Below are 13,760 nucleotides of genomic sequence, written 5' to 3'. Positions count from 1 at the left end.
GGATTTGTAGCTTCCACTTTCCACTTCTTGAAACTCCACTTAGACCCCAGTCAAGATGCTCTAAGAACTCCAAACCACATGGAAAGGCCACAGGGAGGAGAACCAAAGCAATCCAAGTGACAGTCCCCAGTGAGCTCCCAGATGAGAGCCAGAACCAAGTGGCCACCGTGGCTGACTACCCAATCAAGCCCACGCCAAAATCACATGGTATAGAAGAACCACTCAGCTGAGCCCAAGCCTACAGAAGTGCGACAGCTGTCAGAACGGTCACTGCTTCAAGGCATTAAATTTCGAGAGGGCTGCTAAAGAGACAGAACTAAAACAGGGGGGTGGAGGAGACAAGAGGCACATGGCATTTAGTCTAGTTCTGTAGCTCTGAGTAAGTCAGAACCCTCACTGAACTCCTCAGACTCCAATGAGATCGCCTGAGTGGAAGGACTTTATACACAGTAAGTGCCCAAACCCCAGGGAGAATGGATGCCAGTTCCACTGTCTTCACTACTGAGCTCTGCAGCCAAGAACCCACCCCTGGCCCACCTACAGCTCTGTTCCTGAAGGTGACAAGGAGTTAAGTGGTAAGAAGGAGCAAGTCGACTTTCTCTATAAAGCACCTACTATTCTTCCTCGGACCTTTACCATCATCCTACAGAATGAAGGCATCATAGGGAATGAGGAGTTCAGAGAACCCAGCTGCCCTGGTTTAAATCTTGGCTCTGCTACTTACTTATTGTAGGATTTGGGGCAAGTTCCTTAACGTTTTTTCATTTTACTTTCCTCATGTGTTAAAAGGGGTAATTACGGCATCTACCACCTATAGAGAGAGTGAGGATTAGATGAGAGGATACACTGAAAACACTGAAGCATAGTTCCTGGCTCATAGTAAGCACTTAACTGGCTATTATCATCATCATTATGGCTTTTACTTTTGTTAATTTTTAAAATGATCATACAGTAAAACTAACTGCTTTGGTATACAGTTCTACAAACTTTCACACATGTATAGATTCACATGGCCACTACCAAAAGCAGGACACACAAGAGTGTTATCACACAAAAAAACCCTTGTGCTGTTTCTTTAGAGTAAAATTCTCCCCTCACCCCTAGTCCTGGCAAATACTGATCTGTTCTTCATCACTACAGTCCTGTCCTTTCGAGAATGTCATAGAATTAGAACCACATAGTATGCCTCCTTTTGAGATTGGCTCCTTTCTCTCAGCATAATGCCTTTAAGATGCATCCAAGTTATTGCATGGATCAATAGTTTGTTCCTTTTTATTGCTGAGTAGTATTCCATTGTATGGATCACCTGGAGTTTGTCCAATCATATTTTTCATAATTATTTTCACAAGCCAAAGTAAACTTCAGAAATGGAATCGGCCAAACATCACTGATAGATTCTAAGAATTCCTGGAAAAACATTTAATAATTGCTTACAAGTTCTGATTCAAGGCGATAAGGAACCCAGGGGTCTGCACTTAGGCCTCACACTTGATAGACACAGGCACAGCAACGCAGTAATAACTTCCTTAATCCCACACAGATCCGGACTGGAAGGTAGTACTTATTCTCCTTCTTCTCCACGTGAAACATGTTCTAAATCCTGGGAAGAGATGCTTATAAGCACAAGGGTCCTTCTGCAGCCCTCTTTCTGAATAGGCAACACCCAGTTCCAGAACCCTATAGCCCTCTATGCTTCCCTTTGACTGCCCTTTCTACCACCAGTCACTGAGAAACATTACTCCATGGAAGCCCACCTGACCTCAGACCAATTTCCCTTCCTGACACCACAACTGGACAATACGAACAGGAGTAACGGGCACGGAGTTGCAGTGGGACCTTAGGCCACCTTCAATGGATTACAGCATTTCAGCAATCATTAATGGTCGCAGCGACAGTGTTAACCCAACTCAGACTAACTTTCCACAGCTACTCATTTACTACTTCAACCAGCTTCTCTAAAGCAGGATGAAATTTTCAATCACTCCCCCTGGGGCTTCAAGGTTCTTAACCAGCTCCAGACACAACCTGAGTTCCACATCATTCTCTCCAGAGAAAGAAAGCTGAGGGCCAAGGGAGAGCTCACAACTCAACTCTAGGCTAGAATCAATTTTCCTGGAACCACGGGTCTCTACTGAAGCCATGGGCCAGATTCTCCCCTCCACCCTCTGAGGTCACAGAATGGGGAGGATGAGGGAGAAAGAAAGCGTGAGCATGTGTGCCCTTGGTGCTATGCCCTCCCATCCCGGCTCACCCCCTCATGAGCACACTGGCTCCCTTAAGAGAAAACATCTCCACTCCCTGCAAGGCTGAACTATTGGAACTCTATTGTGGCAGTTCATCTGGAGCCTGAGCTTATGAGTAATAAATGTGTGAAAACATGAAACTAATATTCATAATTACTTTACAAGATAAAGAACTTGAAGGAAAAACAGCTTCTGTGTGCCTTGCCATCATCATGAGGGGTACACTGTGAAAAACACGGCATCCTGCCAGAACCGCAGACTCCATCTCGCCAGCCAGCCTTAGCACCAGCGGCCCTCAGCCCCCACGAGCCCTTTCCAAGTTTCATTAATCCTTAATTAACGGTGCCTTCATGCTTCTCCTCATCCAGACGCTTTTAAGCCTCAAAGAACCAAATGAGACCTCTGATCTTCTCATCTTCCACATCTGTTTAGGTTCCATTTTGGCCAGCATTTACCAACTATCAGTGAGTCTAGGGTCCAGTCTCAAGCAGGGAGTGTTGGAGAGTCTGCATTCATGATATCCCGTCCCTGAGCCTGTTGCCCCACTAGGTTCAGTACCTCTTCTTCTCCCCATTTTTTTTCTACTGAAGTATAACTTATGTACAATAAAGCACACCAATTTTCATTGTATGGGCCACTGAATTTGAAACAGGTATGTACCCGTGTATTCACCCCCTAGGTGGAGACGTTAATTATCTCTAGCACCCCAAAAAGTGCCTATCTTAGAAAATACCCTCTCCCACATTATGACCAATTTTATCATAGAATTATTTTCAGTTTAAGTTCTTGTTAGCTTTCTCCTACGTTATTGCTAGTTAACTTACTTATTTGAACTGCCACCTTCTGGATCCTGTTCTCATGTCACCTGTCCAACACTGCCAGATCTGTAGTCCTAAATGGCAGCACCAAGGTCCTTGACAGGCTGCCCTATACTGCATACAAACTCTAACACCCACCGCCAGTCCCCGTTCACCACCCTACGCCAGCTCTGCTCAGTGTGACGGACCCAATCCCTGTTCTCCAGCACCCCTCCAGCTCCGGCACCCTGGGCCTCCTCTTCCCTCCCAAGCAGCACAAAAGAGCTGGCCCATGACCCAGTTCCACATCATTTCCACCCTTCAGACCCACAGCCATCCTTCAAAGCCAATCTCATCAAAAAAACCGTTCACTGGGGCGCCTGGGTGGCTCAGTCGGTTGAGCGTCCGACTTCAGCTCAGGTCACGATCTCGCGCTCCGTGAGTTCGAGCCCCGCGTCGGGCTCTGGGCTGATGGCTCGGAGCCTGGAGCCTGCTTCCGATTCTGTGTCTCCCTCTCTCTCTGCCCCTCCCCCATTCATGCTCTGTCTCTCTCTGTCTCAAAAATAAATAAACGTTAAAAAAAAATATATTTAAAAAAAAAAACCAACCGTTCACTGATTCCTCACACAGATGTCGTTACTTCTTCCTTGGAGGGTCCGTGTTATCATTCTTACCTTAGATGGCATTACCATTATCCTTGAGAAAAATACATGTGTTTGCATTCTTGTATTCTTGATAGATTTTTCAGTTTCTCTAAGACTAAGCTTCTAGGATTCTAGGATTTCTCTAATTAGTAAAGCTTTAAAAGAAAACTGCAATTTCCAAAAAACTGGAAGCAATAACCTAGGGTTTCCAACTTTTTCTTTAGCCAGAGGGGGAAAAAACCTGTCACCCGCTATCAAAATCTTTTCATTAAAGCAAAGACTTTGGAGCTAAAAGAAAAATTGGAGAGGATATAATATCAGAAATAAAATAGTAAGATGGTCCTTCAAATTGAATTTACTTGGTTTGTGAAAATCTCCTCCCAAGCTCTCCATTTTTTATACTTGGCTGTGCCTGGAGAACCTTCTCATAGGCCAACTGGCTCCAGTGTCTACAAACCACTGCCTTATAGTTCCTACTAAAGCACTGTGTACACACAAAGCACTCAATACATGTTTAGTTCAACTGATCTAGTCAATGCAAATCAGGTGGTTGAAAAACAAGGAGTGTTTGACACTGCTTCCATTCCAACAGGGCAATAAGTGGGCCCTATTCTCAGGAGAATGACCACAGGATCCATCCACGCTCGCAGTCAGACTCACATGTGACAAAATCAGCAATCCCAACTTGTCACAACTCCGGTGCAAGTGATGACTCAGGCAAGCACTGGACTTTGCCCCTGGCACAAATCTCCAGTTAGGGAAGTGCCTAATAATGAACTTCAGAATTGTGTGTTGGGGCAAGCAGGGAATGGAGGGTGAGAAGACAGGACCACCACAGTTTGCTGCACAGCGTATTCAAGCAGCAGGGCGTCTGGGAGAATGAGCAGGGGCTGAAATTCAACCTGGCCCAGGCAAACCTCCCCACAGCAAGGCATGTCCTTGGCTGGTTTGCACAAAGAACCAAGACTCCATTGATCAAGACTCTGAATTTAAGTTCAAGCCCAAGAATTTAATGTCAAATATACACTTAAGGGTAAATTTTATGGCGTATTGGTATATCTCAATAAAGCTGTTAATCAAAATGTGTATACACACACACAGTGAGCAAACCCTTATTCAAGAGCCAACAAAGAAGGAAGACTGCATGATGAACGGGATAAAATATTTAAAGAAATAATTTTAATTGTCATTTCTACGTGAAAATTTTAAATATATTATTAAATTTATTAAAATTGACTTATTAAGGACTTCTGTCAAGAATTCTATCAAGTTTTTATTGTTTTAAAATATATATCCAGCTAACAAAAAATCATCTACACCTCTTTGACTAACCTCGCCTGACTTTTCCCAGTTAGTACAAATTGGTGTTATTAGTTCAAATGGCTGTATTGAGCTTTTCACTTCAAAGGTAGGGAAATTTATAGCCATTATCTACAGATATAAAAATTAAATCCAAATAGCACACACAGTCTAAACTCTTTTTTAGTCATCCTCTGATGGGATCCTCTATGATCTTGGATAAAAAAAGTAAATACGCTTCATTCAATCATTCATTGAACAAACATTTATGGGCATCCTACCATGCCCCAGATCTTGGACCAATTTTCTTCATACATCCTTAGCAGTTTATCATTTTCAAATGTGACTCGTGTTTTGAAACCAAGTCTAAACTATGACTGAATGACCAAGGAAGATACTGGTAGAATTCGTTTTTCGGAAGAACAGAATTTTGTACTCTAAGAACGAGGGTTCCATTGTAGAAGATCTTGGCATCACCTAGGTGCCTGGCTCCCAGAACAGAGTCTCTTCCTGCTCAGTGGGGATGCCACACAGAAACCAAGCTGCCTTCTTACCTGTATAGTGGTGTTGCCTCCTTCCAGAAGGGCAATGGCCAGGAGAATGCTTTCATGAAACACTCGGTCACTGGATGCGTTCATTATGAGGTCAATGACCAGATTAGAGGCACCCTCCTTGTCGAGGTGGCACTGAACCTCAGCCAGGCTCATCTCACCCCTGCTTGTGGAGCTGGACCCAGAGCCTCCCGCTAGGAAGATGGAATATTGTTCTTATTAACCACAATCAGAGCAGCAAACGTGTATTGCATACTTACTATAGACCAACACTCAATGCACTAAACATTGTAACAGTATTATCTCCTTCAACCTTCTTAAAAAAAACCCACAAGGAAGGTACTAATTATTAGCACAGAGGTGAAGTCACTTGTCTTCAAGGGGGACACCCAGCTTGTGAGTAGCAGAGATGGTAACTGAATGTAGGCAGGTAAGATGAAGAAGGATATATTTCCAGCAAGAGACCCAAAGCCATCCAGTCAAGACTCTCCCTAGCATTAAAACACAGTGACTTAGTGCAGAATTATCAAGAACTAGTTTGAGTTCAAGAGATAAATCAAACTCATACATGTCTTAGAACACTCCTAAGAAAACAAAGACTGTAACATTCACTTTAGCCCTGTTTCTAACAAACCCGCCCTAGCTAACCCCAGACTCATTCTTTCCCGTAATTTACCTGTTCATTCATTCAATCAATAGTTACTCCATGCTTGGCATGGAGCCAAGAGCTGGGGATAGGAGAGTGGAGGAAACAAATGAAATTCCCATCCATACTGAGCTTGAGATGACATGAATAAACTTAACAATACATGCCCTGTGTCATTTAGTGGAATGGATTCCAACTGTGCTTAGAAAATGCCTATTTACGAACTTGACTGGCACTATTATTGGCAATAACTGAAACATTAATGTACGTGGGGACACTGATTAATTTCAGAAAAAAGAAAATCAGCCATCAGTCCTTCCCTGCAGACCTCAATTCAAATGCCACCTCCTTTACACTGCTTGTCTTGACTATCTGGATCCATTACATCCATAGTGCAGAGTACAAATTGGGTTGCTGATCTTCTCTTTTACAGCTTTTTAAAGCAGAATTGGTCTCTGGTGCATTTCTAAACACCCAAACACCCTCATAATGCCTCCCCAGGCCTCATATTTGTGGAGTGACCCCACTACAGAAAATAAAGTGAAATCATTTTGAGATGTTATGTGAGGAACTTCTGCTTGAGAATCCCTGGGAACTTTCAGATGAAATGAGAAGGTCCTGTTCCTGAAATGGTCTGAAAAGTGTGTCGTCACCGAAGCTGCTCAACCCCATGAAGCGAGCAGATATGTTTCAAGTTTTTATCTGGAGAGAAACTCAAGGTTCTTTCCCAGAAATTGCTAGGATAACTTTATTAATCACCAAATATTTTGGTGCTACTTACAGAATCTGCAGTCCGTAACAGTCTTCATTAGAGATAGGTAATCAGACAAGTCACATTTGTGCTTCAAGCAATGAGCTCCCACCCCAAACTCAAATCAATACCCACAATGAGTTCAATGTACTTGCAACTTTTACCTGTAATTGTGCTTACCATGTTTTGTAACATCTTTAAGGATTTACTTTTATGCAATTCTGGACTTTTTTTTTTTTGTAGTGGGGAGAAAAACTCTCTTAAGAGTTTGGGAGGCTTACAGCATAGGCATTAGAATTAGCTCTATCAAGGTTCAAATTATAGGCCAGTCACTAAGAAGCTTCCAATTTCTCTGTTAAAAAGGGGACAGCAACACTACCCACCATAGAATGGAGAACTCAGAGGAGCAAACAAGAATGTAGAACACTTAGGAGAGCCCTGGCACTCATTTATAACATAAATGTGAGCTTTTGCCATCCTTGTTGCTAACGTCATTGTTATTTAATGGGAAGAATGATTCCTAATGACCACAAGAAAACAGGCAGTGAAATCAAGTTCCTTGAGTCATTCAAAAATCACCAAGAGGGTTGCTGTACTGGAAAGAGGGGCAAGAGTCTTAGCCAATATCTAATTGCAGGGAAATATTTTTAGCTATCACTTTGATGGTAGACCAAAGGCAAAATGAATTGCTAGAAAACACACTGGCAACCCAAATTCATCTGTCAGAGTTTCAACCTGTTAAGTAGAAACATGTAGCTCTTACGTGGCACACTCAATTCACACGTGCAGCTAAGTAGCACACAACACAGCCTACCTCCTCCCCCAGGCTTGCTGGGTCCTCCTGGTGACAGCGGGCCATTGCCAAAGCTGGTGAGGCTTTCTCTTCTTCCTGAAGGTCTGATGTTTCCATAGTAACGGTTGACCAAAATTTGCCTGAGCGCCTCACCCTTAATTCAAACAGGATAATGAAATCAGGTTCTGAATTCAATGCATAACTAAGCTACTAATATTCAAAAAACACAGAGGTACTCAGTTATAATTGGCTCAGTTTCACTCAGTGAAAAAATAAATTATTAATAAAAGCATTTGGAAACTGTAAAGTTAACTTCTTCAATATTTTCTCAGGAAACCACATCATTAAAAAAAAAAGCAGCAATCTAGAATACTAAGTATCTCAAGTACTCTCTCTCACGGTGATAAATACAGAACATTAATTTTGAAAGGTAACTAACAATAACAAAAACAAAAAAATCCCTTGGAGTAAGCCAATAAAATTCAGACAAAAAGAGACTTTTACAGGTCACCTTTCACATAGCAATATAAAAATGTTACTCCAGGCACAGGGTTATTCATAAGATTGTAAGAGAATACTAAGACATAAAAGTAACACTGCATAATGATATGATAAGCTGAACATAAGCCTTTCTAATAGAAACAGTCAATGGGTCAAGTGGTGAAGAAAAATGCTATGGAAAATAAGTGGCAGATATCAGACACATCATTCAAAAAATAAGCACCATAGATGAAACGACATTTGACATTTGCTTTGAAATAAGGGAAGGGAATAGGTAGGGATATAAATGAGACAAAAGCAGCAAGGAGTTGATGGTTGTTGAAGCCGAGTTATGCATGTGGCTTCTTAAAAGTTTTCTGATTCTTCTCGTATGTATTTGAACATTTCTGCAATAAAATGTTTTAAAAATATAACCATCAAAAGAATCTTGGACAGAAGACATAACATCTCTTTCACACAACTCCAACCAAAAAAATAAATAAATAAAACTGTGATTTGTTCTCTAACACTGCGGGGACATTGGCAAAGCGGCACAGAGCAGCAGGATTTTATTCTCAGCTCTATTCCACTTTCAGTTATGCTAAGTGACTCCCAGGACACCTCCCAGTCTGGAAGCTTCTGAAAGTCAGAGGCTGTATGGTTCTCCCCCACACTCTTTCCCAGGGACAAAGTAGTAAGGCCTGGAGTTCCTCTGGCACATCATCAGGAGGGGTAAGTGAGAAGTCTAGCAGAGAGAAGGCGTGCTGAAATATAGCAGGTGTCTAAAATAGAGGCTCAAGAGTTCTTCTGAAGAGACCTGCAACGGTAACATGAGCCAGTAGAATTTAAAGTGATTTGTTAATTAGCTCCAAGAATAGGTCTGGAGACTTCAAGTAGGGTGTCTGCAAAATAAGATGGGATGGAGCAGACAGGAGGCCAGGAAGGTCCCTGAGAGTAGCAGAGAGGCTGGGGGCCAGAGGGAGATGGGACCAGGGAACCAAGGAGAAAGGAAGAAAACTCCTTAATTCAGCGCCAAAATCATGTAAGGTCTTAGGGCTACACTGCCAAATTTTTCTTCTCAATTCATGCGGTTGGTCAAAGACCCCAGGGACAAACTGGGATGGGATAAACAGGAGAGGAGGGGGTGGGCAGTACTGATTCTTAATTCAAAGCTCAGGAAATGGAAAAATCTCTATTTTCTTCTATACATTCCACCCACAAATGTCTCTCATCGTAGTTCAGCAAAGAATGGTGCTTCTATTAGCTCATAAGACTTGTTTCCCACCTTGAACAACTGTAAATACAAAATTCCAAGAGTTGCTTCCGATGGGGAAGTTATTTCTGAGATTTTCACGTACTTTTTAAATGGACTGCATTTGGTACAGTAGTCTTTAGTGGCTTAGAAAACCACATTTTTGTTATAAAGGTTTAGCTCTGCTGGTGTTTATGTCTCCAGGACCAGTACAAACACATCGATACTCTCCAAAGCAGTCACTGAGAGCATGGTGATTTGAAAGGGTGACTTCATTTTTTTTTTTTTTTTATGAAGAAAATTGAATAAGACACAAAAAAATGGAAAAACATTCCATGCTCCTGGACTGGAAGAATAAATATTGTTAAAATGTCAATACTACTGAAAGGCTGACTTCATAAGAGAAATACAAATTTCAAAGGATAGTTCAAAAAAGCCTACTCAAAAAGAAAAAGAGAAAGAAAAGGTTACCTCCACATTGAAGGTAACAGGAGACTGAATATGATTTCTTTTTTTTCAACATAATGATGTATCTATTTGATTTTCTTTCAGTAACATACAGACTGAATGTCCACAGTAGGGAATGGTTGACAGTAAACCACCCCAAGTCTCTAACTGGATCCCTTTGGGCAGCACAGGGACTGGGAGGTTGACAACAGAGTTGAGACCTAAGAGCTGCAATCACAGAAGACAGCCAATATAGCCTTCCTGGCAAAAGCATCTGGAGGATCGTAGGGTGGAATGGTCAAGTCACAAGCAGGGCGATTGTGACCAACTGACAAACACGCATCTTTAAGCAACTGTCAACCACAGCCTTTGCACTATAATCCCACTTAAGGAAGGAGAGACTCAGATTTTCCACTTCTGAGTTCGAGGGGAATTAGCAAGACTATGGTCAGTTTGTAATCAAGCAAGCGGGAGGTGAAGAAAGGAGCACATGCCATCTGGGAACACGTGGACTCCAGGAACAGGAACTTCACATTTATGCAGCTTGGACGCCAACTGAAGTTACAGAGGGATCTCACATTACCATTTTGTCTCTCTTTCCACAGAAAAACCCTGGCAGTTACCATAGCAACTGATGCATCAAATGGTACATTTTTCCCCCATAAGAGAATATCATGAAATGTGCTAATTATGGAAAAACACACACACGTACATTCTACCCTACGAACTTTTATTTTTTTTCCCTTTTAATTATAAGGTTTTTGGCACATATTCACCTCACCTTCTCTCCACAAACACACACACACACACACACACACACACAAAAGTTTAAGCTGCAAGGGAAAAAAAACCCACAGAGCACGTGGGATTTGCCTTTTTTCTTTTCTTTTTTAACAAGTTGAGATTTATTCCTTTTTCTAAAAGAATAAAGATTGATAATTTTAGGTAAAAAGGAAAAAAGAAAATGGACAACATTATAAAAAGTTATGCAAATCCCTAGTGTAAAAACTTAGGTTGAAGAAAAATTCTGTTTTCTGAGCCAGTGGTTTAATTTAGGAAAAATTAAAATCCGCAGAGAAAAGCCTTCCTAATCATCGTGATATAAATTACTCAAGAGCACAAAACTGTTCAGGGTACTAGGCTCAGAAACCTGACTGCAAAAAAGGAAAAACAACAACAACAACAACAACAACAACAAAACCCCCAAACTCCCCAAATAACCTTACTTCTTCAGTTTTAATATTTGGCCATGCAGCCCTTTTTAAAAAATAAGAGTAATTTTTTTCCCAGCAGTTTATACCTGTAGTACACAAACAAGTATCAGATGTTTGTCTTGGTAAGTAACTCCACACACACATTATTACCTAAGACTGAGTAAAGGCAAAGGCCAAGAGTTTCTTTTGCAGGAAGTGTGATTTTAAAACCGTAAAAATGGTAGACCAGTGATGTAGAGTAATGAAACCAAGCTCCTGCCTTGCAGTTTGCTCACACAAGTTTCATTTCTCTCAGACCAGTGGCTAAGGACAGGTGGAAATATAGCCAAGTGTTGAACAAGGCACTAAGGAGTTAACATTGCCACTTACACAGGAGAGAAAAAGTAACCTTTTGGCTTCCCAGGTTCCAGGCACTTAAAAATCATGTGCTGCAGGAAAGATCACCCTCTCACACGAGTGGTGGGCCTTTCACATCTTAGTCAGCATTAAGGTAGTGCCTTGATTTTAACATACCTGCTTTTTGTTACTAGTGTATACCGAATCACTGAAGTGTTTCAAGCTGGAAGGTAACTACAGCAGTTAGCAACCCTTGTCATAGAGCAGTCATTGTGCTAAGTGCTTCACGTGCACACCCCAGCAGAACAGTCCTAAGGGGGTAGAGCCTATTAATGGCCCCATTTTACAGCAGAAGAAACTGAGGCCCAAATCACACTGCTAGGACTTGGCAAAGGGAGACCTAAACTTGTTTTTAATTCTAAAGCTGACATGCTTGCGCAGCATTCAACAGTGTGCCCCCTGGGAACCCAGGGTGTGAGGGACAGCTATAACGGCCTTACCAGCTACTTCTAAGGCCCATGGTAATTCTTATAGGACAGGCAAGGACAGAAAACACAGGAATGCAAGGGGCCCTCGCTCAATGAACTGCAAGAGATCCAGGATGCTGGAGAGGAAGGGTTGAATGCCAACTCTCTGGGAGCTATTCTTTGGTCATAGCCTGAGAAATTAGAATCGCAGAAGAGTGGAAAGAATTTGGGACAAAGTGGGACCGGGCAGGGGCTGGAGTGTGTGAGCAGAGCAAAGGTGCACCAGGCTGTCCCCTGATCTCAGGCCTAAGCCCTCTGGACACTGAAGACCACAATTCCAAGGCAATCTTTGCAATAACTGCTTGTGTTCTAACTCCATGACTTTGAGTAAAGTACTTTAGCTGCCTGTGTCTCAGTTTCCTAATGCGTGAAATGGGGATGAAGGCCGTGTCACTGGGTTAAGGTCAGCATTAATAGAAACTGATGAGTTAACGTATGTACAAGGCTTAGCACAGTCACTCGTATATGATAAGTACTCAGAAGCCCAGGATATCTGCTTATCTTCCAAACATGAATAACATGAATTGGTCAGCATGCTAATGATGTATACAGGCCTTGTAGAAAATGGTTTGGCAATGCATAATCAGCACCTTAAGAAAGTGTCTATCCTTTAGCCTAAGAGTGCCCCTTCTAGGAATCTATCCAAAGTTGTACACATTTAATTTCTTCATCAAAGGGATAAAATGACAGACTACTTGCTTATTTGGAACTTTAGACAGCTATTAACGTTCAAAGACTTTCAAAGAAAATGACCGTATATAATATTGAATGACAAAAGGTACACAAGTTGTACACTTAGACTAATCCCAAGGACAGTGAAAATGCTCAAGGGCACACATTCACATCTGTGTAAAAAATGAGCAGAATAAATATATCGTTAGCTGTTTTTATAGCTGAGTAGTACAATTACCAAGTTTTTCACTATACTTTATTATAAATTACCCATAGTGATCATCAATGACTTACAAAAAAATATTTATGACTTCACCTAACTAGAAAGCCACTACAGAAAAATAAAAGAGGTCACGAAAAGCTTATTAGCTTTTTGGTCATTATTTGAGACTGGTCCTATAGGTAGGTAAGAGGGAGACTCTCCAGTTACCCTCACTGATACAAATGGCTGTGACTGGTCCTGAGCCAGTTAGCGCTTTAAGAATATCAACACCAACAAAAGCTGTCTTTAAATTATAGTGTATGGCTGAGGGAGGTGTTATGGTCATTAGCTCCCAACATCCAAGACTACGTACCCTTTTATGGTCTTCCAGTTGCCTCAGGGGGGGACTCGGTTCAAGTTCCTGCTAAGCATGCAGAAATTCCATTTTAAGTACAACACTAGGCAGACATGACCATCTTCAGTATCAGTCACAAATGAAACACACCAAGAGCTCAGACTGAGCAAAGAGTTACACAAAAGGATTACAGGCCCTTAAAAACATTTTCCCAGACACATATTAATGCTCGATTACTTTGAATGCTAAACAATTGTCCTGTCCCCAACCCTGATGCACTGTTTAAAGTGAGCAGACTTATGACTTTTTTGCCATATGTTATATTATGTACTTTTACATAACAGGGCAGGTCCTCACAATTCATACATGCATTAACTGCATGGCACATGCATAAGAACATCAATGCACACACTTCTGAACAGACACATACACGGCACCTTGGCTCTCCCCGACCCACCAGTACACAGCATTCTAATCCAAGCTGCTAACAGTGACGTGCTCTGATCAGCGTATTAGAGACTGATCATTACAGAGCATCCACATTGCAACTC

At 41.8% G+C, this 13,760-nt stretch overlaps 1 protein-coding gene across 6 annotated transcripts in view; it reads right to left on the bottom strand.

Moving 5' to 3' along the window:
• Nucleotides 1-13,760, bottom strand: part of ITPR1 (inositol 1,4,5-trisphosphate receptor type 1) — a 326,810-nt gene that overhangs the window by 98,067 nt on the left and 214,983 nt on the right. For 2 of the 6 annotated variants that reach the window (XM_078442797.2, XM_081794985.1), the window contains 3 exons: nt 13,228-13,278; nt 7,746-7,878; nt 5,538-5,728 (listed from right to left, as the gene is read on the bottom strand). In XM_078442797.2, the coding sequence (XP_078298923.1) occupies nt 5,538-5,728; nt 7,746-7,878; nt 13,228-13,278 (375 nt within the window). The remainder of the gene's footprint in view (nt 1-5,537; nt 5,729-7,745; nt 7,879-13,227; nt 13,279-13,760) is intronic. The other 4 variants (XM_078442799.2, XM_078442801.2, XM_078442803.2 and 1 more) reach the window with 2 other exon arrangements.

Source organism: Panthera onca, chromosome A2 (genome assembly GCF_046562875.1).
Source record: "Panthera onca isolate mPanOnc1 chromosome A2, mPanOnc1 haplotype 2, whole genome shotgun sequence".
Classification (NCBI taxonomy): Eukaryota; Metazoa; Chordata; class Mammalia; order Carnivora; family Felidae; genus Panthera; species Panthera onca.
The sequence above is the reverse complement of the archived record's forward strand: the minus strand, read 5'-3'. Positions and strand labels throughout refer to the sequence as shown.